Source organism: Exophiala dermatitidis (assembly GCF_000230625.1).
Source record: "Exophiala dermatitidis NIH/UT8656 unplaced genomic scaffold supercont1.1, whole genome shotgun sequence".
NCBI classification, from domain to species: Eukaryota; Fungi; Ascomycota; class Eurotiomycetes; order Chaetothyriales; family Herpotrichiellaceae; genus Exophiala; species Exophiala dermatitidis.
The window spans coordinates 2,202,484-2,229,749 of record NW_008751646.1 but is presented as its reverse complement, the minus strand read 5'-3'; the positions used below and the strand labels follow the sequence as shown (position 1 = coordinate 2,229,749).

The following is a 27,266-nucleotide window of genomic DNA, read 5'->3' as shown; positions in this document are numbered from 1 at the left end:
GATGAACCAAGATCACTACATTGTAAGCCAATGCCCCTGGCCTTAAGTTGCGAAATGCGAACATGGAATCGTGTCTATACAGTACCCTAAGTCGAGAGCGAAAGGTGTCACAAGAAAGTTCAAATTCGTATCTTCATGCCTGTTGCTGCAGCCAGGAATACTCCTCTCCCGAGTCCATCGCAGGTTAATAATAAACTTCGCCCCCGGCCTCTCTCTTCCATAGTACCAAAAGAAGGAAACAGAGACAGAAACCGCCCCATTTTCTACCTTACCACCATTGCCCACCCCACTGCTCCCCTGACACTTCCTGCTTCTCGAAACCGTATCTCTGTGGTAAGACATGGGTCGAAGGCTGACCATTTTCTCGTCTGATAGCATCTGCGGAAGGCCTTGCGACCAAAGGAGTGAATGTCGATGCTAAGTTGCTCCATTCTATACCTGCGCTTTCTTCGCCCCTTGGTCCCGTGTCATAGACTTTTGCCATATTCACCGGTCCACGCTCCTTTTGCCAGTCAGGCATCATCGCTTCCGCTTCTTGCTCTTCTCTGGACTACCGTGGACAGCCACACCTTCGGCGGGCAGGCTTGTCATTGTGGTATCTGGGTCCTCTTCATGTCCCATTTGGTCGAGGCCCTTCTTGACTGGGACTCCCATATGTCTGCCATATCGGCCCTTCCGAGAACCTCCCTCATCTTCGCTGATACAGCCTTCTATGCCAATGCCCGCGTCCCTGCATCGACCGCAAGGTCGTTGACGATCGCATCCTTTCTTGCTCTTTCGGCAACGTTGACATCTGGGCTTGGACGACAGGTCTTCTTCGTCCGCGGCAAGCTGGTGTTGGAAGTTGATGCTCGAGCCAGAAGACTTCCTGGCTTGTCCACCTGAGGCCGGCGCCGAAGGGGCTTTCATCAAACCCGGCTGAGTTGTGGTTTTCGCTGCCTTTGGGAGAGTGTTGGAACGGGCTTTGGACGACTTGTTGTTCTTCATTGAATCGGCCTTTGTCGCGTAGCCGTTTGTAGGTCCATCATGCATTTTGGTCTTGATCTTCTTCGTCTTGGGCGGGCCATCGTATTCATCGACGTCATGCTCAGTATTGGCCTGGTCATATTGCTCATCTTCATCATCAAGGTACTTCCTGTACTTTGGAAGTCCCCCTTCTGCGTCACTATACTCGTCACTGTCACTGGTTGCACCGGTCGACGAGGCAGCGTCTGCTGCGCCGCTGAAGGTCTCGTCGATGGTGGAATTCGAGGTTCGACCATGGGAGTAGTTGGATGCGTCACCCAATGCTATCAAGGTCCTGGCGACATCTTCATCCGAGATGCAACTCGCAACAGTGGGATCGGGAGTAGGAAGCACGCCGTTCCTGGAATATCCTTGCGTTCCGGTCTGATTCTGCTGCATCGCAGATCTATCCCGCAAACGGTGATGATGTTGAGGAACCGGCGTGGCCATGCCGGCGCCTGCGCCGTGGTCGGCAGGGGCGTCCATATTGTGACTCGGGCCATAGCTTTGTGGAGAGAGAATCGGGTGCTGTTGCAGTCCGTACAGTTTCTGGGCCGGTGGATGAAACGGTGAGGGGACCTCTTGGGGCAGTGACCGTCTCTGAGGCGAAATAGAGGATTGCGATGCGGTTATTGGGACCTGTGGAGGAACAAAAAGTGGAAGAGCCTTGCCGAAAAGTCAGCAAACGGTCAGCAAACCTGGATCTCGTCAGCACTTACCGAGCTGTCGAAGATAGACTGCCCTCGTCGCCCATCTTGTAGAACATTGGCAGTGCTGATGTCGGAGCTCGCAAACTGCTCACTCCTGGCCTTCTTGGAGCCGGAAATGGAACTGCGCCCAGCTTCACTATCGCTGTAGCCATTGTCATCATGAAAGCTTCCATTCGCGCTAGAACCACGGCTGAGAGGCACAATGCCTGGGCCTTTTTGCTGCGATGCACTCCTGCGCCCTCGCCCTTGGGTTGGAGAAATGCTACGCTTCCGCGCCAGCCTCGACGAAGGCCTCGACGGAGAATGAGACTGCTCCCTCATATGAGGCGGCAACATCTGGAATGGCTCCCCAAGGCTTGGCCGACGCCTTGGTTCATAACCATTCTCGAGTCCATGTGCGCCATGTGGAAAGACGGCAGAGGCTGGCTGGATAGCCGGCACGATCCGCACATAGACCGTAGAGTCGGGTACAAGATTGTCGTAGGAGGGTATGAGGGTGTTTCCCCACGAATCTTCAAAGCTCACGCCATTGCCATCGTATATCCCGTAAAAGTTCTTCACTGTGGTGATGATGGACTCAGTGCTGTCATGAGTGTTCAAAACCACTCTGAGGGGGATCCGTGCTCTTGTTTTCGAACCCTCGTCAAGCAGAAGCTCGAACGAGATGGACTTTGCGGGAGGCATCTTTGGAGTCTTGCTCTCGTCTGCTGATAGCAGGCTGGAAACCTGCATGACTTGTGAATGTGGAACTATATATCACAATCTTCCTCGTCCTTGTGTGGCCTCCACCACTGTTACGGTTCGGTTCGCTCGGCAGAGAGAGGAAGAATCAATGGAGGTAAGATCGATATCGAGCAAGAGGATACTATATAACAATGGTTAGTTGCTGCAATATATGTATAGGTCTTTTGGGATGAGATGGAAAGAGAGGTAGCCCAGGACCTGGGCTTTGAAGGGTTGGGGATGATGAACCATGCGGCACAGTCGCTCTGGCGGCCATCGATGCACAACTCACAATGTAAAAATATTCCAGGATCGAGCGCTAGTTATTGCGATAATGTCGGCATGAATCTGAAGAAAAGTAGAGACTGCGCAAAGAGAAAGGCACTGTTATCCGGATCTACCGTCCAGACATGGTCAACGATTAGATCTGAGGCTGCGACGATAGCGTTTGACCGGACTGAAGATGCTCTGCTACCAGACAACCCTTCAGAGGCGTAGATAGGGATCTCAGCCTCCCAGTCACAGATTCGAAGGGCAGAAGGATTGCTGGACGAGCTGAGGATGGAGGAGAAGAGGTGGTGAAGAAGCAAGGTGCGAAGGTGACCAGACCGATCAGGTTGGCTTGGGCGCAGTGGGTCATTCAAGTTTCACCCCGGTACAGGACTCGTACTGTACCACAGGAACGTGGCTTCGAACAGTGTAGAAGGGCCAATTGACCCGAATGGCTTACAGAATAAATGTTTACTCCTATTGATTCGAATTGAGTACATCTGCTAGACAGAATAGTGCCTGGATATCCAGTCTTGCACTGTGTAGAATCAAAATGTACTGCGGTGAAAGTGCATGACCTGGCGCTGGTGCCATCTTGCCTCCTCAAGCGAGGACCAACGTCCTACTACTACAACCACTATTGCTACATGACATCGCGATCGCATTGACCGCGCCATCTTGTGATGGACGGCCGCCCAGCTGCGACCAATCGTACCCGCCGCGCTGTCCTCCCGCTCGTCACTTGGAGGTGTGAGCAACTCTGTTGGCATCCCTGTGATGGCCACCAGAGCAGAGAAAGCGGCAGGCAAACGATCTGAGGTTTGAGGCAGCCAGCGGGCGCCGGGCAGTGCTGTAAGGGACGCTTCGGGACTCCAGCGCGGAAAGTGAGGACACGAGGCGAGCCAGACCAGGCGCTGCGGTCTGCAAAAACGCAACCTGACCTGACCTGACCTGACCACACCAAAACCCCTCACTGCGACTGGCGCTCGAGATATGCGGCCGATGTACAGTAGTAAAGTCCGCGTCCGCGAGGTCTGCACGGGGAGGACGATCGAAGTAGCAAAGCGTCAGCGTAGGAACCGTAAAGGGTGGAGAGTTCGGGCTGCCGGTTTGGGTGCCATTCAAAGCCCATGGTCTGAGGTTCAGAGACACAGGCCGTGCCATCCAACCATTCCACCCAATCCCCGGCTGGTCGGACGTGGGCTGGCGCACTGGCTGTCACAAACCGCACTCTTCACGGGGAATTGGAGTCGCCCGTCCAACCTACTCTGGCGCATGGGAGCTCTGTTGGATACGGTTGTTGCAGCGAGCACCGTGCTAAACGGTCGTTGTCGGGTTTTGTTGGAACTCTCCCATCCACACCGACAATAACGTACTAGTAGAGCCCTGATGTGAGCGGATCCCAATCCTTCTATCAGGGCCTGACCTGCATACCTAGTACTAATACTCCCTACACCGATCAGCAATATCCTTGGCAGGATGGCTGCGAGCACGAACCGGCGCAATTTCGCGGCTTCATGGCCTCCTGATGCACGTGCAACGTCCGGGCTCTCATACGAATTGAAATCGTCGTCCAGCAGGAGCTTGTTGCTATTCCTAGATAAGCCAAATAATGTTGTCAGATGTACCTGAGATTATGAATAACGTCAAGCCTCTGGCATTGACCGTTCAACCGCCGCACCCCCACATTCCATATCTTTGCAGTGGACGATCGACGGAATGGTCCAGCATGAATCAAATCTTGAAAACCATATCCGCCTCGCCATGGCAGTCCTAGACCTGTGGTGGGCGTAACAAGGTATCGTACTCGACGACTCTTGAATTTGTGCGTATTGCGCAAGCATGCTCAATCAGCAACCCGAGAAGCCTCCCGTACCAACAGACGAAGGACGGTAAGATTATATAAATTAGAGTTTGTGCTGGGACAAAACCAGACCTCTTCGCGCCGCTGTTTCTCTTCTGTAACTACTCCATTTCGAGATCAACCACATTGCTTTTATTGATGGTCAATGCATTGCTGTCCGGTTTGGTTAGCAGCTCAACCCCATGATGATGTGCTCGTTTCGATGGATGCCGAGTAGGAGTTGCGCGGCTTGTGAAATGTTTGTTGGATCAAGTAATTCTTGTGCCGAGCAAGCGCCAGCCTTTGTGTGCAACACGAGGGTCTAATCCAATCGACTTGAAAAGAGTGGTGGGTTACGGACTCCCGGCATCTTCGTCAATGTTGAATAAGCGCCGATGTCTCCGAAGAATGATGTGTCCAGAAAAGCCAAATTACGCCGGAGTACTGGTGCAATCGCCGTGATCACCCCCAGAGATGTCGCGCGAGGTACTAACCACGCACCATACTCCCAGTATAGATGAAGGAGGCTTGGGTTTATCATGCCTCAGCAGTCTGCCCTCATCGATGAGACAAAAACTTGGTGCGATACGACAAACAATACACCGGCCCGATCATGTGACTTCGTGTTGTAGCCCGACGCGTCGACGTCATAATGGCAGTCTTGCAATAATCGCCCATAATCGTCCCAGAAATATGAGGAAAGTTGACCACACTGAGAAAAAGCCCACAAAGACATCATAGAACAATTTATGCAAAGCAGATCCAACCGTACGTACTGGTGTACCAGAAAATGAAACAAGCAGGTGGTTTCGATAACCGTGTCTGGACCCAATGTTGATACCGCCGCAACGGGCTAGAGGGTCTTGGCGCGATGCTAGTGTAAGAGCGGCAAGAGCCGCTGCCGGTTTGGCACAGTTCGACCATGGCTGCGATTGACATGTCTCCATTGTTTACATTGCCTGTGTTTTGTTGCTATGGCCCACAATATGCCGTGCACTCTTCATCTTCCCCAGGCATAGCTTCAGCATTGATACACACCAGGCGTTGACCTTCTTCTCACTGCTCTCATCCTGTCTGGTCTTTTTTTTCTCGACTGATGCTTTCGACTGCGTCGCGTCTTGAACAACCCAGGGGCGTAGCGCCTCGATCAGCAGTAGCGTGGAACAGCCGCGCCTCGCACCTGGATTAGTGACTGTTTACGACACCGTCTCGACTCTCGAGTTACCAACATGGACGTCAAAGTAAGTCAAGTCTCTGGGTCGAGTTTGGGCTCGATAGGGCGGAAAGCGAGGACAGGCCGTCCTCCCAGCTATGCCTCCCAAATTTCCTCCCCTACGTTGTCCTCGACTAACAAACAAATCTCGACTAGCCACAACGCCCGCTACGCAGCATACGCGTGAAAAATGACGAAAACCTTCCTCCTGACAGCCATGTGGCCAAGACGATCCACCACCGAAACAAATCCTCTCCTGCGTTGACAACTATGGCTGGAGAACAAGGATTGAAGGCCGCACCCAAGCGCACAGCCTTCGGAGACGTTAGCAATATCGCAGGGGGAACGAGACCCAGCAAAGACGACTCCAGTTTGAATGGCAAGCCGAGCCTGCAAGCTGCGGTTCGCGCAGCCCAACCACTACACGAGAGAAAATCCATGGGTCTCATTCGACCCCAGAGACCTCGATCAGTTTCCGCGTTGAAAAACATCATCACAGGGACGAATAACAATGTGACAGCGGATCACCCTGGCAATACCACATCAGAGAATGGTCAAGTGCAACCGCAGGCTGCTATCACGAAGAAGACATTGAGCAAGCGACATACAACTGTCTTCAAAGACGTTCGATTGACGGCTGTTCAGGAGGCGAATTGCCCAATCTTGGATGCAACAAATTCCGATGGATCCTTTGCACAGATTCGTGGAGAGCAGGAGACTAATGCAGAAGCATCGAAGCTCAATGGCAGTGGTCAATTGGGTTTGACAGCACCTCGGTCGCACATCGTCCCTGAACCGATCAAGGACAACCACGAGCCGCGTACCGAGACGAGCTTGCCAAGTATCGACGAGGTCAACCTAGGTCGTGGTCTGTCCAGCGAGTCAAACAATGAATCCATCTTGAAGGAGACTGTTACTACCATCTCAGACCCCTCTGCTTATTTCGGAAGCCAGCAACAACAAATTCCCGATGTGTCCTCCAACTTCCAGCCAGCTCCGCTTGAGGCCAACGCCACAGCAGACAAGAAGCTCGATGCACAAAAAATGCCCGCTGCCAAGCTTGTAAACCCCGTTGATGCCGTACCTCCTCTGATCCCTCATCATCACACCTACCTTGCAAGACGAGTCGAGCACGAAGAATACTGGGACGACGAAGATGACGACAACTACGAAGAGGAGGACTACGTGACGGCTAGATCATTCCGATCGCGAGGCGAAAACACCACCGGCGCAGCCACGGCTGTTCTCTTCCCCCAAATGAATCAGCGTGCCAGGAAGGAGATTGCGGCTGCGAAACAATTGGTCGAGGCCACTCGTTCTCCGGAGGAGGTCGAAGATGAATGCTATGATACGAGCATGGTAGCAGAATATGGCGACGAAATCTTCAAATACATGAAGCAGCTCGAGTTGAAGATGCTCCCCAATCCTCACTACATGGAAAACCAGCACGAAATCCAATGGTCAATGCGATCGGTGTTGATGGACTGGTTGGTGCAGGTACATCTGCGGTTCAATTTGCTTCCGGAGACGCTGTTCCTTTGCGTCAACTACATTGATCGATTCCTCTCCTGCAAGGTGGTGTCGCTGGGAAAGCTGCAGCTGGTTGGTGCAACTGCCATCTTCATCGCGGCCAAGTATGAGGAGATCAACTGTCCTTCGGTTCAGGAGATTGTCTACATGGTTGATGGCGGCTACAGCATGGATGAAATACTCAAAGCCGAGCGTTTCATGCTCACTATGCTCCAATTCGAACTTGGTTGGCCCGGCCCGATGAGCTTTCTGCGCAGAATTAGCAAGGCGGACGATTACGACCTGGAAACTAGGACGCTCGCCAAGTACTTCCTTGAGGTGACCCTCATGGATGAACGCTTCATCGGCAGTCCACCTAGCTTTACAGCTGCAGCATCCCACTGCCTTGCGCGTCTGATGCTTCGCAAGGGGACCTGGGTGAGTCTTTTAGTTGCGATCTCCAGAAGACCTTTTGCTAACTTTGAGACAGACACCACACCACGTTCACTATTCCGGCTACACGTATTCTCAGCTCAAACCCCTGGTTAGCCTCTTATTGGAATGCTGCGACGACCCGCGCAAGCACCACAACGCTGTGTTCAACAAATACTCTGATAAACGTTACAAGAGAGCATCAGCTTTCGTCGAGACTGAGATACACAGAGGATTTCGTCTACCGGATCAAGCTGCGATGTTATCCCTACCCCAGCCGCAACTCGCAACATATTATGACGGACTTTCTTACTTCCGAGCATAGCATAGTGCATTTCAAACCAAACGGATCAACGGCAAGAACTGTTCGCAACGAGCGCCCGACAAGGTGTGCTCCGGCGTTGTGGAGACTGGAGGGCGGCACGTCCACTAGAGTTGGCGTGGACTCCTGTACGGTCACATACCGGGAATTTCGGATATTCTTGTCGGTGGTTCGCCTTTCAAATTTTATTTTATGGTTTCTCCATTCTTCTGCGAGGAACATTCACGAGAAAGCACGACGTCATGACTTACTGATTGGCATCATTGCATGGAATGGGGGCGTATGGAGCTGCGAACCAAGACTGCGTCGAATTACATCACTGGGAATGGCGCTCCAAAGGGGCGGCGGAAGTGTCTGTTTCTAGGGGACTTTGGGGCCAGTCATTATGGGTTGGACCAGGGCAATTCGGACAGCGGGAGTTATGCGGCTGTTACGGGGCTGCACCGTGTGATAAGTAGCCATAAGGCTGGCAAGCAATCGGAGCGTGCTGTGAGAGATCATTGCAAATAATAGGACTAACAAACACGAGATCAAAATCCCTCTCACAACACTAATCAATGGAATGAGCTGTATTTGAATCTTCTCCAGGGCCCGGGCTTCCTGTCGGATGAACTAGAAGAGCCAGGTGCCATATCACGTGGCACGGTACTCGCAAGGCTGGCAAGAAAGGGGGGCAAGGCTGAGTGAAATGCTGCCAGGCGATCCTACTTTGGGTAGGTTTGCCGACAGATTTTCCTGAGCCTTGCTCGCCACGGCCTACATTTATTCAATCTTTCGACCCGTAGTCACCATCGAGGATGGTAACCCATGCCAATATCACTAATTCGCGCTGTCTTTGGCGGTGTATTGTAAAACGAATTCAGCCTTGACAGCATTGCCAACATTTGTCTTTCGCAAGGTAAGCGGGGACCACTTTGCACTGCCGGTTTCACCCAGAAGGTCTCATAAAGGCCCATGGCGCCGAAGAAAGGCGCGGCCGCCGGCAAAAACCCATCCTCTAAGAAGCCGGCGCCAACTGTTCCTGACAGTGAACACATTGTGTTCACTAATAAGCCAAATGACAAGAAGAAACGAGACAACAAAGAGCCTGAAGGACCTCCGCGGCCAGATGCGCGCAAAGTCATCGGCGGCGCTTCATGGACGGGTAAACTCCCGGTAAATCTTCTGTCAGAGCACTGCCAACGTCAAAGATGGAACAAGCCCGACTATCAAAGCCGCCAGGTGCCGAGTGGTAGCAATGGAGAAAAAATGCACCGTTCGTGGGTGGTGCTCTCAAAGACAGATACCAAAACCCAAGAAATCACGAGATTACCTCCTTTTCAACTTCCTGCTTCCCACGCTCACCTTGCGGATCAGCCCACTGCTCTTGAGGCTCGCCACTTTGCCGCGGCCTATACGCTATTTCGGGTGTGTAGCATGAAGAATCTAGCCATGGCATTACCGCCGACGTATCGGGATCTCTGGAAAGGAGAGTTTCAACGCTTAAAAGATGAGGACGTCAAGGAAGGACGGGCATGGAAATATGAGGCCGACCCCTTTGCTGCTGAAGCAAAAAGACAGGAAATCAAGACGAGCATGGAGAAACGACGACAGGACCACGCCAAACAGGCCCCGAAACTAGAGTCCCCAAGCCTTGTGGCTCCTGGGTCTTCCACTGGCAATGTGAAAGGGTGGGATAACGCACCACGGATCGAGTTAGGTGAGAGTGTCCGCACACGTATGGAAGCCTTTATTCGATCACGGAGTATCTGGAATCCACATGGTGTCAAGATGACAGAAGCATCGAAGAGATTGATATTGTCAGATCTAACCAAGTCGGGCTTTCAACCCAAGCATGTCGAAGAGGCTCTGGACTACTGTGGCAGCAGAGAGGAGGCCGTGGAATGGCTGCTGACGCACGTACCCGAAGACTCCCTGCCGGCATGGAGTTTTCCACCAGGATATAGTGCCGGTGTCAGTTTGGTGAGCAGCGACCTGGCAATGGACGCAAAAATAAAGCGCTTGACGGAGGGTGGCTACCCGACCCAGGTTGCTATCCAAGCCCTACGGGACAATGACGGGAACGAAGGGCTGGCTTTAGAAGCGCTACAAATGAAGCTTGTTTCCCTCACATCATCGGCTTTGGAGACTACTGCATCAGCTGAGGACATCTGGACCGAGGAAATGACCACTTTAGAAGCCATTCTTGACGACAGATTCACCTTGGACAACCCAAATCAATGTTCGATCAGAGCAGATCCTAACTTGAACATCCCTGCAATATTTCAGTTTCGCCGTCCGACGACTGGCTATCCAAGTTCACGTCCACCTCTTATACTAGTCAAGGCTCCTACGTTGCCAAGTTACGTTCGCTTGAGCATTACGAAGAAGGCAGTTACCTACGCCCAGGAAAATCTTCTTGGGGACCAAATGATATTTAGTCTGTTGGAATGGCTTGAGACAAACATCCCAAGCATCATTGCAGACCCGGGCCGATTGAGTGACCTGCAAATCATTGCTCCATCGTTGAAAGCTCAAGCTACACTTACCGAGCCTCCAGACCAGGCTCCAGTTCCCCAGACGAGGACGAGGGAACGGATACAACTCAGGGATCATAGGACAGATAAAGCAATCCTGGACGCCTGGACAACCCGACAACGTTCGGAAGCCCAAGAGGAAATGAATACAGGGCGGCGATCTCTGCCAGCATGGTCGAAGAAAGACGCAATCATCGAGGCAGTTAAGGGAGGTCAGGTGACACTCATCACCGGCGAGACAGGGTCCGGAAAGAGTACTCAGGCGATCCAGTTCATCCTGGACGATGCCATCCAAAGTATGAAGGGATCTAAGGCCAACCTGATTTGCACGCAGCCAAGGCGGGTTGCTGCGCTGTCTCTCTCGGACCGTGTAAGCTCAGAAAGGTGCTCGACCGAAGGCGACGAGGTTGGCTACAGTATAAGAGGCGACTCCAAGGTGTCGTCAAGGACCAAAATCACCTTTATGACTACCGGAGTACTTCTTCGCCGACTGCAAAGCTCCACAAGCATCAAGTCAGCGCTGGCCAATATCAGTCACATCTTTGTGGATGAGGTCCACGAGCGCTCCCTTGACACAGACTTCTTACTTGCTCTACTGCGAGACGCGATCACGGCACTTCCACAGCTCAAAATCGTGTTGATGAGTGCAACGCTCAATGCAGACACCTTCGCGCAATATTTCGGTGGCGATAATGTCGTGAACCGGGTGCATATCGAAGGCCGTACGTACCCAGTTCAGGACTATTACCTCGACGATGTGGTGCGGCTTGTGGGCATAGGATCTCAGCCGAGTACATATGACCCGGAGTCCTCTTCTCAGACTGATGTTGGCAGAGCCATCCAAAGCTTGGGGATGGGCATCAACTACCAGTTGATTGCGTCTCTAGTACACGTCATTGACGAGCAACTGGGCACCTCTACCACAGGAGGCATTCTGATCTTTATGCCCGGAACAATGGAGATCGACCGCTGCCTCCGGCTGCTAAACGACTCTCCTAGGATGCATGGCCTTCCGCTTCACGCATCGCTTACACCCGCGGAGCAGCGACTTGTGTTCCGGCCGGCTCCTCGGGGTAAGAGGAAAGTCGTCGTGGCGACCAACGTTGCCGAGACCTCGATCACGATCGAAGACATCGTGGCGGTGATCGACACGGGCAAAGTCAAGGAGACGCACTATGATCCGACGTCCAATATCGTGCGCCTTGAAGAGGTATGGGCGTCCCAGGCGGCGTGCAAGCAGCGCCGCGGTCGAGCAGGCAGAGTGCAAGCAGGCAAATGCTACAAATTGTTCACCAAGAACGTCGAGGCCAACATGGCACCGGCGGCGGCGCCCGAGATGCACCGCACGCCGCTCGAACAACTTTGTCTCTCGGTCAAAGCGACCGGATCGGATCGCAACGTGGAGGCGTTCCTGGCCAGCACCATCTCGCCGCCGGATAGCCGTGCGGTGGCCACTGCAATGAAAACACTGCGGCGGATGGGTGCACTGGAGCTGGAAACCGACAGCCTCACCGGTTTGGGGACGTATTTGGCCATGATCCCGGCCGATCTCCGATGCGCCAAGCTACTGGTATATGGCGTCCTGTTTGACTGTCTTGAACCTTGTCTGACTATCGCCGCGATTTTGACCACAAAGAGCCCTTTCGTCTCTCCACGGGAGAAACGCGACGAAGCGAAAGCAGCACGAGCATCGTTCGGCGTCGCGGACGGAGACTTGTTGCTCGACTGTATGGCTTTCGAACAGTGGAAAGAGATGTTGAGTCTAGGCCAGAACTACCGGGACATGCAGGACTGGTGTTCGGCGAGGTTCCTTTCGCAGCAGACCTTGCGCGACATCGACTCGACGCGCCGCCAGCTGCTTGACTCATTAATCGAGACGGGCCTGTTGCCACCCGGCTACCGCGCCGAGTCGTCGTCGTCGCCACCCGGTCCGCAGACTCAAACTTACAACCGCAACAAACGCAATACCATGCTCCTCCGCGCCCTTATCGCCGGCGCGTTGAATCCACAGCTCGCGCGCATTCAAATGCCGGACAAGAAATACATTGCCTCAATGACAGGCGCCAAGGAGCTCGACCCGGACGCCCGCACCATCAAGTACTTCAACGAGGAGAACGGACGGGTATTTGTGCATCCGAGCAGTGTGCTCTTCGACGCTCAAAGCTTCTCTGGCGCCGCGGCGTTCGTGAGCTACTTTACCAAAATGGAGACGAGCAAGACCTTCATCCGAGACCTCACCCCTTTCAACGCCTATGCGCTCTTGCTGTTCGGCGGGCCCGTCGAGGTGCAGACTTCGGGTGCAGGCGTCCTGGTCGATGGCTGGTTGAAGCTGCGCGGCTGGGCTCGGATAGGAGTCCTGGTCTCGCGGCTGCGTGCACTGCTGGATGACGAGTTGACCAAGCGTATTGATTCGCCTGGCGCTGTCGGCGATGACGGGGGAATTTTGGATATCGTTAGGCATCTTGTTGAATTGAACGGGCAGGACAAGTAGACAAGTGGTCCGTCATGGTAAGATGGTATGATATGCATCTCAGAAGGCATGCAGTCTCTTGTGAGACACGATATATTCCCTTGGGCCCTAGGTTTGTACCTACCAGAAATACAGATTCTGAAACACCATGCATTCATGAAAAACCACTAGATAGCCGTACTCACCAACGGCCGAGCACCGCTCTGCGCTCGACTTCTGTACAACGATGAAGGTCAAGTTGGCCGTCGATATTCCCTTGTTTCAAGTGCCAGCTTATGCCAGCTTTGAGACGTGATCATAGAGCGGCACAGGCAGCCACAGCCCGTGGAGGCTGGCTGGCCCCCACGGCAATTCGACATCCCCCACTGTCAGGCTGACAGACCGAACCAGGTCCCCCCACTTCTGGGATGCCCCCAGGAACTCGAGAGATTCTCTTCATAGCGAGAAGTGCAGCCTGACCCTTCTCGAAACATATCATTACTGTGCTGTCATTATCATTCATATATTACTATTGTAATCAATTACGGCACCGTTGCGTTCAAAGGTGATCTTGTGCACAGATCTCAAGCAAGAGGGCAGAGATCGCAAGGACTTTCGGAAGCTCGGCGAAACACCGAGGTGGGGGCCGATGCGGTACTCTCGTAATCGGTTCATCGCCGCGGCCAGTGGGTTGGGTACTGTGTAGCCTCACGATCAGACTAGAGAGGACTTTCTACAGCCTGAGAGTCGACCTTTCTGCGGCCTCCTGTCCATGGTAAAGCCCTGTCGGCGTACTGTCCTGTCAGATAGTTATGTGAGGCTCAAACCAGAAGAATCCCGGTATTCCGGAAAGGGCATTCCGACACCCCGCCAGGCACACATAGAGCCTGTGCGATGCATGAGCATTTGATGCCTGTGTCGGCAAAAGAAATCTTGTTGGCCTCCAAGTTTATGATGAGGATGCTCGCCCTTATAGAGCGCAGCAGTTGAGGATTTGGCGTGGGGATGTTTCTCTGCTCTTTCAAGGATATATCCCATTTCATTCGGTGTCTGGAACCGAGGTGCGTGCGGGAGAGCGCCACCAGTTCTTCAGGCTGTGTGTATCGTGAGTGCTTGAAGCTGAGCCAGTCCAATTGACCACGGCCTCGCGTGACGGATTGGTGGAGCGGTACTACCGACGGAGGAGGAGCTCTCCTACGGCACAGGCTCGGAGTGGTTCCTACGGCCACCCACCCGGTACTGGCAGTCCTAGGACCTGGTTGACGGTGTTACCTTGTCGCCAGATGCACTCCACGCTTTCTCGTGGTGGGGCGCCGACTTTTGGTTGCAGGATCCCATTTTCCCCGCCTTGAACTTGAGGTCGCCCGCACCGCTCTCGCTTGAGGTCCGGCCGGGAGTTGACCATCTTTCTCTTCAGCTTGAAGTACCATTCATATTCTCCTCTTTCCCTCCGTGCCATCTATCTCGTTTCCCCCTTTCCCCCTCTCCATCCCCCTGAAAGACAGTCACTGTCAGCTTTTACGCGGTAATATCTTCGACGCGATCCGCAAGCTGTCTCTGGTTGTCGTCCTCCATTGAAGCCTACTCTCTACGACTGACTCCGGTCACCCCTAGTTGATCCTGGCATTGGGATTCGAAGCCTGACTCTCGAACACCTTCAAGATGCAGACCAAGCACTTCATAGACGATCCTACCCACCTAGTGCAGACTGCGCTCCACAGTCTCACGCTCACCAACCCTTCTGTTGCCTTTGACCCCGAACACAAAATCATTTACCGGCGGCCGACCAAGGAGCTCACCGAGAAGCCCAAGGTTTCCATCATCTCTGGTGGTGGCTCCGGCCATGAGCCTGCCTTCGCCGGTTTCGTTGGAAAAGGTTTCCTAACCGCCGCTGTCGCAGGGACCATTTTCGCCAGTCCCAGCGCGGAAGCAGTCCGCCGCGCAGCCCTTACCAGAGTGCCGACAGAGAAAGGACTTGCCATTGTAACATTCAACTACACCGGGGATGTGTTGAACTTTGGTATGGCGGCCGAGAAGGCGAAAGCCGCCGGAGTCGAAACCGAGTTCTACGCCATCGGCGACGATGTTGGCGTGGGCCGTGCAAAGGGTGGAAAGGTCGGCAGACGAGGCATTGGTGGTTCCATCTTGGTCCTGAAGATGATCTGCGCACTGGCAGAGGCTGGCGGCAGCCTGCAAGAAGTCTACAACCTGACCAAACAGGCTGCTGGAAACCTGGTGTCGGTGGGAGCATCCATGGAGCATGTCCACGTTCCTGGCCGTGCTGTGCCGGACCCCAACTCGGACGAAATCATCCCTACCGAAGAGATCGAGATTGGAATGGGTATTCACAACGAACCGGGCAGCCACCGCGTGTCTGCAACCTTGCCGGAGCTGATCAAGACAATGTTGGCCCAGCTAATCGACCCCAATGACCAGGATAGACACTACGTGGATATCACCAAGAACGACAAAGTCGTCCTCCTGATCAACAACCTGGGCGGCGTGAGCAACCTAGAGATTGGCGGCATCGTGGCCGAGGTCCACAAGCAACTGAAAGAAGACTGGGGAATTGTGCCCGTGCGAGTCATTGCCGGCACCTTCATCACCTCTCTGAATGGACTGGGCTTCTCCGTCTCTCTACTGAAGCTCGAGGACACGGGTCTCGGCCCCGGAAAGTCTATGCTCGAACTCCTCGATACCCCTGCGGAGGCTGTGGGTTGGGCCGCTGCAGTGCAGAAGTCCACGTGGGAAGCCGACAACTCTGCAACCATGGACAAGTCGATTGAGTCGCAGAAGGCCGCCCCCAGCAACTTGACCATCGACCCCAAGCAAGCCCATGCGATCCTCAAGGCCGGATTGGACAAGATGATCGCCGCTGAGCGGGATGTCACCAAGTTCGACACCATTGTCGGTGACGGCGATTGCGGTATCGGTCTGAAACGAGGCGCTGAGGCCGTCCTCAAGGAACTTTCCTCGGGCGATCTGCCCTCCGACGTGGTTGCCTTTGTCAACAAGATTGTCCCGGTCGTTGAGACTGCCATGGACGGGACGTCGGGCGCCATCTACGCCATCTTCTTAAATGCCCTGGCCCATGGCCTGCGGGAACAAGACACCGGCTCCTCCAAGCCGGTCGATACTCAGACCTGGACCGCGGCCCTGAAGTCCAGTCTCCAGTCATTGGGAAAATATACCCCCGCAGTGCCGGGTGATCGAACCCTCATGGACGCACTGGTCCCGTTCGTCGAGACACTCGGCAGCACGGGCGACGTCAAGAAGGCAGCCGCCGCTGCCCGAGAAGGAGCGGAGAAGACCAAGAGCATGAAGGCCAGCCTGGGCCGGACGGTATATGTCGGCTCTGAGAGCGAATGGATCGGCAAGATCCCCGATCCCGGTGCCTGGGGCTTGCAGGAATTTCTGGTAGGCCTGGCTGATGCCTGTTAGATGTTGGAAGACTTGGACACAGAAAAGAAAAATCGGAAGCTATATCTTGAGAAGTTGAACTGAAGCACTACGTAGCGCATTTTGATAATTCAAGTTTGGGAATCAAATCCATCTTTTGCTTGACGCTGGGTATCTTGTTTTGAGTGTCTGGGCGCATGCACCTAATCTTCGGGCCTGCCTGCTCTAGAACGCCCTTGTTTCACGACCATGGACCCTTTCCGGGCAAATTGATCTCTTAGACCTCCGCCCGGACATCATGCCACTGCCTCTGACAGCGCTTCATAATCTCATGGTGCCACGGCTTGTGGCATATTGGCGCTGTGGCGCATCGTTCGGCTTGCACGCACGCACGAAAGACTTCGAATCTCTTATTCATTCCATCCATCCCCTTAAACCGCCATTATTGTTTTTAACTCAAAAGAACCAAGATGACACTATCACCCCTGAGGAACATTTTGCTGATGAATCTGTCCTTATTGACGCCTTTGGAATTGCCCTTGGTCTTCTCCGTCCACATCTCCTTCACATTCTCCAACACCATGTTGCAGTGGCGGTCGAACGCCTTGACTCGCGCAAGAAGTTTTCTGTTATTCCGGCATGAGATCAAGACTTGGGTATGTGTTCGGGTGGCGGTCATCAGGATCGAGAGGGGGCCGGTGGAGAGTTCGTGTGCTTCGAGAAGAGAGACCTCATATTCGCTAGACAAGGACATCACTGTTAGTAGACGCTCGATATTCTTTGCTGACCATTCATCCATGCGACTTGTAGTAGTCGATAGTAGTGGCGTCATGTTCAGATGGGACCGACACCAGAACAACGGGATTGGATTGTAGTGGCTGCGCGCATCAAGGGAAAGAAACATAGATCTGTGACAGCGACGACGACATGGTGATTGCGAATGATAGCAGTGACGTGGAGGTGGAGGTGGAGGTTGAGCGCGGAGCGGAGTGCAACACCACGGAAGGTGGTTGCGTCCCCGGATAGAGAAGACGGAGACGAGGAAGAAACATTCAACACTTGAACAAGGATCTCGGCAGTTGCACGTACGTCAATTCGCTCTTTGGTTTATTGAGCAATTCCCTATAGTGAACAACCCATCATGTCAGCAGATTGCTTCTTTGGCTAACTTAGCGAGGAACCTCAGTCTGGGATGCCAGTGCGGAGATAAGCACGACCGGGGTGGTGAGTCATGTCGCCTGGAGCAGGGAGCACGTACTGGATCTTCGAGGCGTCCGCCATATTGTTAATGCGTGAAAGGTATATAAAGAGCGTCGATTCCCAGCGGTCGCAAACAGGGCGATATCAGAGAGTCGTCCTGCTTTCTTCGTTTTCGAGCCTGCGCCAAGGATCTGTTATGCTCGGCAAAGCTCCCTTTTGCGTATACTCCAAGAGCGCTTAGGAGGAATTTGTCCCTAAACCATATACGGACTAGTGTATGGTCCACCACCGACGTTCCACTCCGAGTCCTGCAGTTGTGTACCTGCCACTGGCACAATTGCACCTTCCAAACTGCCAGTCAAATACTCGCGAACGTCCCGTTGCTGTGGCTTTGCGCTCAGAGCCTGTGGCTTGAGCGTTGCATCATCCACTGCACGTCGAGGTTCTGGAAGCTTACGCACGCCGCGAAATAATAACTGGACTCACGCCCGGCCACTGCCATTCACCACTGCGGCGTCCCTGGCTGGCACTGCATCATCCCCACTCCGAGGTCGCGCTGCAACACGCTCCGCATTGCTTCACGCGTTCAATGCCCAAAAGCCTGCAGCTGCACCCGACTCTTCCTTCATTGACCTTTCCCCCTGCCATTCATTCTTACTAGATATCCTCTCAACTCTCCTTTGTAACGTCTGAACATTAAATCCTTTCTCGTCCGGTTTGTCACTGCGTTCAAAGCTAGACAAGCATCGCATGGGCGCCGGTTGAAAAAGCACTCAACTCATAATCCATCTCAAGGTGTTCTCGATCGACCTGCTACGCGAGCTTGCAAACACCCCAACGAAACTTGATTCCGAACACCACCGCCTCTCTCGGTCTACATAATCCTCTTACCTTGCAAGCGATGAGAGAATTCTAAAGTCCTTCTAACGACTCGCGTGGCTGGGACTTCCTTCCCTCCGTGGAATCGCGTCCCATCCCACAGCTTCGCCATGGCGTCCTCACCAGTGGAGGGCGTCTCAATACGGACGATCAGACTTAAAGTCTTGTACACCTTTGATGTCGAACAAAAAGATATCCACCTGGCGCGGTGGCCACATCCCTTGGAAGTGCAGACTGCCTTTATTGACGACGTCAATCAAATTGGCGTCGTCGACCTCCGGACGTGTTTGGAAGCTGTTACGACCGCGAGCCCAGAGCTTACGACGCATCCCGAAAATGACTACACGGTTTATGCCTATGACTACTCAGAGCCTGATACACCATTGGTTGGACAGGGAATGCTGTCGAGGACACTTAGCAATCAAGAGCAAGGTGCAGGCGGAGATACTGAAGCTATGGTGACAGGGAGGATCACCAAGAATGTGATGGGCTTGTTCTCAAAGAACGCGCAGGAGTTACTCGAAGTAAAGCTTCGCCTTCGCCCGGTGAACACGTTTTCACACGGGAGGCATCGCTCAGGAAGTGTCTGTTCTCAAGATGGCCTTCGACCGCAATGGGGTAACGGGGCTACGACACAACCCGTGGCTTCCTCAACATCACCTGTAAATGTGATGGGTCTGGAAGCGATGCAGAGGATGTTAAGTCGAGACGCGTCGCAGGCTGCTGGACCGATCAGCAGACCTGGAACACCAGACGCGTCGCAGACCTTCAATGCGCCAGCGAGGCACGGTGGAAACATGTCTCGTCCGAGTTCAAGAGCCGGAATGGCGCAGACCTCTCACTCCAGGCGAGACTCTTTCAACTCTGGTTACTATAGTGGCGACGAGGTTGTTGAGGAGGGCCCTTCAAGAAAGCGAGCAAAAATCACCAAAGTTGACTGGCCTACTAAGTCAGACCTGAACATCGAACGGCAGCCTGAATCACTACGAGTGGCGGCCAGCATTGCTTCCAGTGTGCGTCTCCACCGTCCGATTGCCATCAATCCCGCCAGCGCCGCCCAAGGAGGCATCTCGTCGGAGGAACCAGTCCGACCGCCGACCCCGATACCCGCAACTAAGTCAGGCAAACCGCGTGGCCGGCCAGGTCGACCACGAAAGAATCCTCCAAGCAACCTCGTGCGTGGATCCCAGGTCAGAGAATCTTCTCCCACCACAGAACCAGCACCGCAGCCTGAGCTTCTCAATGTGCCAATCGCTTCCCCCGAAGACACACGAGCGCGCAGTGTATCTAGCACCCCCGCAAACATACCGTCTTCGCCACCTGTCATGCCTGAACAACATAATCCCATGGCCACTAGTCCTGCTCTTCCTCCCATGACGGGTCACGGGACTGATTCGGGCTTTATGAGTGGGAATCTCGAGGAGCTTTTCGGTGACGACCAGACTCTGCATTTCGACGATTTCATAATTGATAGACACGGAGACGAGGGAGCAAACCAAGACCAAAATAATAAGACGGCTGATATCAGCCCGCCAGTCTTCCAAGATTGTCCAGAGAACGGAGGTCAATTAACGGATCAGCAAAAGCCTCGGATGGTTCCACCTCCCCTTCCCGCCGCTTCACGGCCTCCAGCAAGAGCACAATCACACGCCCCAGCGCTCCGACCCAGCATGTCATCCCCTAGGCTGGCACCAGCGCCCATTCCAAGAGCGCGCCAGATCATGGAAGAACAACGAGACCAGCAGCGCATGAAAGCACTAGCCCCGGCGCCAGTACCAAAGAGCGACCCGCCATCAAGAACCTTCCAACGCTCGCAGACATGGGCACCCGATAGTGACGCACTCATGTCCGATGCACCTACAGCGGAGGAAGCCCGAGCCAAAGCGGCATCTAGAAAGAAGGTGGGCAAAGAGCAGACAAAGGCCAGGTTAGAGGCTGCAATTGCCAATGGAGAGATGCCACCATTCTGTGACAATTGTGGATCGATCGAAACCCCAGCTTGGAGACGTGCCTACGCTAAGACCTTCCATTGCGCATGGGACGAGGTGGAAACGTCTCTAGACCAGGGCGAATGCTGTTACAAGGAGATCCTTGAGCATAACTCCGATGGGAGCGTGAAAAAGTTTCGAGGGTACAAAGTGGAGAGGAGGGCGGGAGATGAGCAGGATGAGTGGGTGTCCATCACGTTGTGCAATCGTAAGTACTTTGAAGCTTTGACGGGAAACATTGACTAATTTGCACAGCTTGCGGGCTATGGTTCCATAAGCAAAAATGCCCTCGACCGCCGGAAAAGTGGCAGAAGAAGGATCCCAACCAGAAGGGCAAGCGCAAAAGAAACAACAACTCAACCAAAGCTCCGAAAAAGGCGAATGAAAACACGAACTTGAAGAGTGATGCCCAGACTCCCGCTAGTGACGACTCTTCACCGGCCGATACTGCCACCGAAGCCCTCGATGCTGATGACAACGAAAACGAGGCAATGAACAACGAAGATCTCGTGGCTGATGATGCTGAACCACAACTGCCTCGGATGCCACATACGTTCAGGGCTAGTAGTGCCGACCCTGGGCCAAGGGGATTGCAGACAAGCTTTCGCCATCGAGCTCCCGGCAGACAGATACAATCAAGTCCTGGACAAGCACAGGGTTCGGAAGGTGTGCCCATTGAGATCGATCTTACCCCAAAACCAGTACGAAGGCAACTTTTCCCATCTCCAGAGAAACTACAGGTTCGATCTGACCCGGGTCCGGTCGCACTGACCTCCAAATCCGCCACCAACCTCCCGGCATGTGTTCGGCGAAGTCCAAGACTCAATAAGACGAGGGACGCTTTCGCGTTACCCGCAGGCGCCGTTGAAGTAGTTGTGGATGGGAAGGAGAATGTTGCTCCGGTGGCAGCACCAGCAGTCATTGACAACGACCTGGCTGATCTCTTTGAAGAAGGGCCTGCTGAGGTGGAACTTCCTCCTATGACACCGACTCCAAAGAGACGGTCAGAACGCCTGTTGCTCAAGACGCCTTCAAAGACCCCTCAACGACAATTCGGTGCTGCTTTGTCGCCGAATCATGAATCACATTCCACCTTCCGCACTCCAAAGGCAAAATCATCAGCACATCCGGCACTGGCCGCATTGCTAGGCACTGCACACAAAAGCGTGGTGGAGATGACGCCATTCACCCGATCAATCCACGATGCCTTGACCAGCGACCTTCCGCTACCAATGGATTTGCCCGAGGAAGAGAAGGAGCTGTTACGCAGATCGTCGAAGAAAAACTCGCCGAATAAGGCTCTCAATTTCGACTTTCCCGACCTACCGTCTCTAAAGAACTCTTCTCCGATTTCGCATGACCAATTGCTCAACTTCAGCTTCTCTGAACTGACTACCGACCCTTTGAACAGCGATTGCCCAGATCCTTTCGCGACCCAGGGCACGATGCCGAGTTCACCGCCTCCAGGTCTTTTCAATTTCCTGGATACCAATGAGCACGCTTTGTGGGACGAGATCATTGCAGCGGATGCGAATCCTCATGATGGGCATTCCACTTATCCAGATCCAGACACTGCCGCGGGAGCAAAGATGTCTCATCCTCGGCGAAGAAGTCCGCGGAAACAGCACAATGACTGAGCTGGCGGAGGATGTCCATCCAACGGACATATGTTTTGGATTATATGTGTTTTACTTGAGTGGTGTACTTCTCAGCGGAAGAGATCCTTCACAGCATCGTGGTTTTTCACGTGGATAATGATAAAAACATCAGTGTGCCAGCCTATATGGCCGAGCTAAGAAATTAATGCAAAACCAAACATCCTTTTGTGAAGTTGCTCTATCTTGCATACACCTCTTGCGTAAAATGCCCAAGTTTTGAACCGACGTTAAGTGTTCATTTTTGCGGAGGGTGAGCCCGTTGCCATCCCGCAATACACTGTCTTCCATAGGTAGCCATCTGCAAGAAATCATGGGCTTTTCTTGATTGTTCAACATCATTCATGATATTGGCGTAAACAGACCTGTGCTTCAGAAAGGGAGGAGGAGCTGAACCGTGTGGCTCTGTCTCTCAATACCCTCCATCCGCGCCACCGGCTTCGCCATCGTCGTAGAATATGCTCTTATACCGGTGTGTGACGTCGACCACGGCCTCGAACAACTTGATATCCGGCAATTCACCCTTCTCGTTCCGCGGCCACTCTGTACTGCTCAACACGCGCAATCCCAGACCCTGTCCTCCGTCGATATTGACCACTTTGCCGACGATCTCGTATAATGAACCCACGGAGAGATGGGAATCTCTGTTGTGAGATTTTGTTAGCTTTTGGATAGTTGAATGGGAGGGACGGGGAAGCGGGAAGGAGGAGGGGTATGTTTGTACCTGTTCAAAAGAATCGTGACTGCATCGCTCCCACAGGTCAGCGTTGCTTGGTCGCCGCTGACCGTGGTGATGGTGCCTAGCATGCGGACGGTGTTGTGGGAGTTGCCGCCTGGTGCGAATGCGTGGAGATGGCCGGGTAGGATCCGGGGTGTTGACATGGAACTGGCCATGTTGAAAATGGGAGAGTCCAAGAGGGTGATGGATTGAGAGTGGAAGTGTTGTTTGCTACCAGGACCTGGAGGAGACCGTAGAATGGTGGGTGGTTGGTGCTTGTCTGGTTGGATTGCGTGTTCTGTGTAAAACTGTACAGGATCGAAAGAACACAACGATTGCAATGGCGAAAGATACGAGGTAGTACTGCACAGTGGTAGGTGCCTGTTATTCTGATTGCGGCGTCCAAGTTCGCTGTGTTGTATTTTCGTCCACTGCAGCGGGATCAAGACGCGTCGGACGTGTCGCACTTTAAAGTACGCGTTAGAGGGAATGCTTGACCGGTGAAACTCATACAGCGGAGCATTAGGCTGTTTTGATCCTTGCGGGGAGCTTACCAGGCGGCTCAACGACACATCCAGAATCTCGTAGTGGCCCCTATGGAAACGCTACGCTACGCTACGTGCAGTTCCGGAAGCCTCGATACTTTTGCGGCAAATGGTTAAGTCCGCCAATCGCCGCAACTCGTCTTGTGGCTCTCATTCATCGATCCACAGCAAGTCGACGTCGTCAGAACGCCTGTATCTCTCCTCTCCGCCTAGCCCATCAACCGACGGACACATTCTTAGATGACTACACCAGGGAAAGGCAAAGCTGCGGAACGAGGGACGTTGTCCAGAACATCCTCAAAGAGAAGAATCAGCGACGAGGAGAGCACGTCATCCGACACCTCCAAGAAGCATCGAATCTCGATTGCCGACCTTCTCTCGTCGCAGCAGAGCAGTGGATCGAATGACAACACTGTGAATGGGCAGGGAGAGAGAAGCAAGCACGGCAACTCGACAAGGATGGGCACTCTGGCACCGCAATCACAGCAACAAGGCGGCACTGGCAAATCCTCCTATGCCGACATGTACTCGTTCACACCGTCCCGCTCCGCCACGAGCAACCTCGTCGATTTGACCTCTTCGTCCCCATCGTCCCCGGAGTCATCACAGAAGAGAAAGGCCTCATTTGCGGGCCCGAAAACTCCATTCAATCCTCACCAAGGCCCCAAGAAACTCGTGGTCAAGAACCTACGGACTGTACCTCGGATAGATCCCCAGCAGTACTTCGAGCAGATATGGACGCAGGAGGACAAGGCCCTAGATTCAATCTTCAGTAATGAGAAAGAGCCATATTCTTTGGAGGAACTCTACAAGGGTGCCGAGAATGTCTGTCGGCAGGGCAAGGCTCCTGAACTCTACTCCCGGTTGAGCAAGAAGTGCGAATCGCATCTTACCGACAATGTCAGGGATAGAATTCGGCGGGATGAGGAACACTCTTCAGACCCGGAAGTGCTTCGGGCCTTCGTCAGCGCTTGGGCTACCTGGCAGAAGCAGTTGTTGACAGTCCGGCAGATATTCTACTACTTGGATCAGACTTATTTGCTTCGCTCCGCGGAGAACCCGAGTATCACACAGATGGGTCTGATCAAGTTCCGATCTTGTGTTTTCCAAGATCAGGTCATCCAGCAGAAGGTTTTGTCGGGCGTTGTCGGTCTCATCGACGCTGACCGGCGGGGACAGCTGAATGAGAAGGACACCAGTCTTCTGCGTCAGTCGGTGGACGCGTTGCATGAGCTGAGCATATACACTAGCAGCTTTGAGCCTGTGTTCGTGTCCACCACCGAGAAGTTTTTCCGAAGTTGGCGTGAGACAGATGCCAACAAGGACGACCTGGCGGACTATGTCAACAATTGTACTGAGCTACTTGCACGAGAGATGGCGCGTTGCGATTTCCTGACGTTGGATCGAAGCACGCGAACGCTCCTTGCCGATCTCTTTGACACCATTCTAATTGAAGAGGAAGTTGACCTGCTTACCAACGATGACAGCGTCTTGGATCTTTTAGAGGAAGACAAATATCAAGAGCTGGAACGGCTTTACACTCTTCTACAACGTAAGGGACATGGAGAGATGCTTGCTCCCACTTTCAGCAAGTTTGTTGAGACAGAAGGATCTTTGATCGTGTTCGATGAGAAGCGGGAGTCGGAGATGGTGGTCAGGCTGTTGGAATTCAAGAGCAGGTTAGACCGGATCCTGAAGTACTCGTTCCACAACAACGAGGCGCTTGGAAATGCGCTGCATAAATCGTTCGAGACGTTCATCAACAAGACCAAGAAATCTCAGTCGAATTGGGACACTGACAATGCCAAACCGGGAGAGATGATAGCGAAACACGTCGATCTCTTGCTAAAGGGCGGGGTCAAGGCCGTTCCACGTCTACAGAAACAAAAGCCCGAAGAGGAGAACGACTTTGACGATGCACCAGCGGACGAAGACGCCGAGATCAACCAACACCTGTCGAACGCTCTGGATCTGTTTCGTTTCGTGCACGGAAAGGCGGTGTTTGAGGCCTTCTACAAGAAAGACTTGGCTCGACGTTTGCTCATGGGGAGAAGCGCCTCCTTCGACGCCGAAAGAAACATGCTTACCCGGCTGAAGAACGAGTGTGGCGCGGCATTCACACATAACCTAGAGTCCATGTTCAAAGACATGGACCTCGCACGCGAGGAAATGCTGTCGTATAAACAACTCCTAGATGACCGGGGAATCAAGCAAACTCCCGATCTCAACGTCAATGTTCTCTCGGCAGCTGCTTGGCCCACGTATCCGGATGTAGCAGTCAACATCCCGCCCGAGATCTCCAAGGTCATGGAGGACTTTGAAGCGCACTACAAGTCCAAACACAGTGGGCGGAAACTGTCGTGGAAACACTCCCTCGCGCACTGTCAGCTCCGGGCGAACTTCCCTCGCGGCTACAAGGAACTTGTGGTATCTGGATTCCAAGCCGTGGTGCTGCTGCTGTTTAACGATATCCCCGCCGACAAACATCTGTCGTATACGGAAATCAAAGCCTCGACCGGTCTAGTCGATGCCGAGTTAAAACGAACACTCCAATCCCTCGCATGCGCTAAGTACCAAGTTCTCCAGAAACATCCTCGAGGTCGAGACGTCGACGAGACCGATACATTCACCTTCAACGCCGGCTTCACGGACGCCAAGCTTCGCATTAAGATCAATCAGATCCAGCTCAAGGAAACCAAAGAAGAGAACAAGGAGACGCATCAACGTGTCGCGGCCGATCGGCACTACGAGACCCAGGCGGCCATTGTGCGCATCATGAAATCCCGCAAGAAAATCACCCACAACGAACTCATCGTCGAGGTCATCAAGGCCACTATGTCTCGCGGCGTGCTGGATCAGGCCGACATCAAGCGTAACATTGAAAAGTGAGTGTTTGTCGTTTCTTCTCTCTTCCTCCTCTTTTCCCCCTCCGGGCTTGCCCACCTTTCAAAAAAGAAAGGCACTGGTCAATTTCGGAGTCCACGGCACAGTTTTCAATATTTCATGGCTAACATTCTTTCTCTCTCTAGGCTCATTGAGAAAGACTACATGGAGCGTGAAGAAGGCAACACGTACTCATATGTTGCCTGATTTCGATTTGGTCTTGGTCATGTTTGGAAATTCTTGGCCTGGGTTCTTGGACTGGCGCATAACACTGACGATTTCATTCCCCCTCCTGCATGCCTGTAGCGAATGACTGGAATTGCAATACCGATACCGTGTCTCTGTATTTGGATAAATACTGCTGGTAGATGCATATCTTATCTTACGATCGATGACGTTGTTATGGTGTTGGTGTTGGTGATGGCGTGATGGTGGCGGTGGTTGTGACAACAAATTGCGAAATGCTACTATCAGTAGTATGCTACGACTCTTGGTGACGGCGTTGTACCGGGAAGACTCTTACTCTTAGTTAGTACTAGTAGACGGATGGAAACGAGACATGAATACATACCTGCAGTATCTACTCAAGATTGACTGTCTCATTGTGAGTTTGGCGAAACACACCGCGCTCATCCGGACGTGCCGACTACTTTCGCATGCTGGTGCTGACTGGCTGATGGCTAAGTGCGCATAGCCATGTATGTACATCTGTTGCTGCAGGGCACCACTTGACAAGATGGGTATAATTGTACGCGTAGGCAATTCAACGGAAGATAGGCAGTATCGGGTTGAGAACACCACCATGTACTAGTGTGTAAAAGGAGTAACACGGGCAAGGAACAACTAAGCCTCATTCTCTGCTCACAATATTCACCTGTCCTCGCATAAATTACACTCCGTCTCATGCTCGGCGAAAAACGAGGCCACGACTCCAAGACATTGATAATGGCACCAAAGCAACCAACTTGCAGTAAGCCTGCGTGGTTGATCTTCCGCCCAGTCCCAGT

At 53.2% G+C, this 27,266-nt stretch overlaps 8 protein-coding genes across 8 annotated transcripts; 5 read left to right on the top strand and 3 right to left on the bottom strand.

The window, feature by feature from the left end:
• Positions 1-519: 519 nt before the first annotated feature.
• On the bottom strand, positions 520-2,399 carry HMPREF1120_00798 (uncharacterized protein; the record flags this gene model as incomplete). The annotated part of the gene is made up of 2 exons (XM_009154800.1): positions 520-1,671; positions 1,725-2,399. The coding sequence occupies 2 exons, from the start codon at positions 2,397-2,399 to the stop codon at positions 520-522; spliced, it is 1,827 nt and encodes a 608-aa protein (XP_009153048.1).
• Positions 2,400-5,498: 3,099 nt separating this feature from the next.
• Positions 5,499-8,721, top strand: HMPREF1120_00797 (G2/mitotic-specific cyclin 3/4). Its single transcript, XM_009154799.1, has 3 exons — positions 5,499-5,792; positions 5,921-7,711; positions 7,764-8,721. Exons 1-3 carry the CDS (start codon positions 5,781-5,783, stop codon positions 8,028-8,030), a joined length of 2,070 nt encoding a protein of 689 aa, XP_009153047.1. The 5' UTR covers positions 5,499-5,780; the 3' UTR covers positions 8,031-8,721.
• Positions 8,722-8,813: 92 nt separating this feature from the next.
• On the top strand, positions 8,814-13,504 carry HMPREF1120_00796 (DEAD/DEAH box helicase). The gene has a single exon (XM_009154798.1). It carries the CDS (start codon positions 8,982-8,984, stop codon positions 13,032-13,034), a length of 4,053 nt encoding a protein of 1,350 aa, XP_009153046.1. The 5' UTR covers positions 8,814-8,981; the 3' UTR covers positions 13,035-13,504.
• Positions 13,505-13,741: 237 nt separating this feature from the next.
• Positions 13,742-16,565, top strand: HMPREF1120_00795 (dihydroxyacetone kinase). The gene has a single exon (XM_009154797.1). The coding sequence runs from the start codon at positions 14,655-14,657 to the stop codon at positions 16,431-16,433; it is 1,779 nt and encodes a 592-aa protein (XP_009153045.1). The 5' UTR covers positions 13,742-14,654; the 3' UTR covers positions 16,434-16,565.
• A 277-nt stretch (positions 16,566-16,842) lies between these two features.
• On the bottom strand, positions 16,843-17,145 carry HMPREF1120_00794 (small nuclear ribonucleoprotein Sm D2; the record flags this gene model as incomplete). The annotated part of the gene is made up of 1 exon (XM_009154796.1): positions 16,843-17,145. The coding sequence occupies one exon, from the start codon at positions 17,143-17,145 to the stop codon at positions 16,843-16,845; it is 303 nt and encodes a 100-aa protein (XP_009153044.1).
• Positions 17,146-18,110: 965 nt separating this feature from the next.
• HMPREF1120_00793 (uncharacterized protein) lies at positions 18,111-22,451 on the top strand. Its single transcript, XM_009154795.1, has 2 exons — positions 18,111-20,666; positions 20,714-22,451. The coding sequence occupies exons 1-2, from the start codon at positions 18,581-18,583 to the stop codon at positions 22,093-22,095; spliced, it is 3,468 nt and encodes a 1,155-aa protein (XP_009153043.1). The 5' UTR covers positions 18,111-18,580; the 3' UTR covers positions 22,096-22,451.
• Positions 22,452-22,525: 74 nt separating this feature from the next.
• HMPREF1120_00792 (uncharacterized protein) lies at positions 22,526-23,007 on the bottom strand (the record flags this gene model as incomplete). The annotated part of the gene is made up of 2 exons (XM_009154794.1): positions 22,526-22,757; positions 22,838-23,007. The coding sequence occupies 2 exons, from the start codon at positions 23,005-23,007 to the stop codon at positions 22,526-22,528; spliced, it is 402 nt and encodes a 133-aa protein (XP_009153042.1).
• A 339-nt stretch (positions 23,008-23,346) lies between these two features.
• HMPREF1120_00791 (Cullin 4) lies at positions 23,347-27,159 on the top strand. The gene is made up of 2 exons (XM_009154793.1): positions 23,347-26,261; positions 26,406-27,159. Exons 1-2 carry the CDS (start codon positions 23,617-23,619, stop codon positions 26,464-26,466), a joined length of 2,706 nt encoding a protein of 901 aa, XP_009153041.1. The 5' UTR covers positions 23,347-23,616; the 3' UTR covers positions 26,467-27,159.
• The last annotated feature ends 107 nt before the right edge of the window (positions 27,160-27,266 follow it).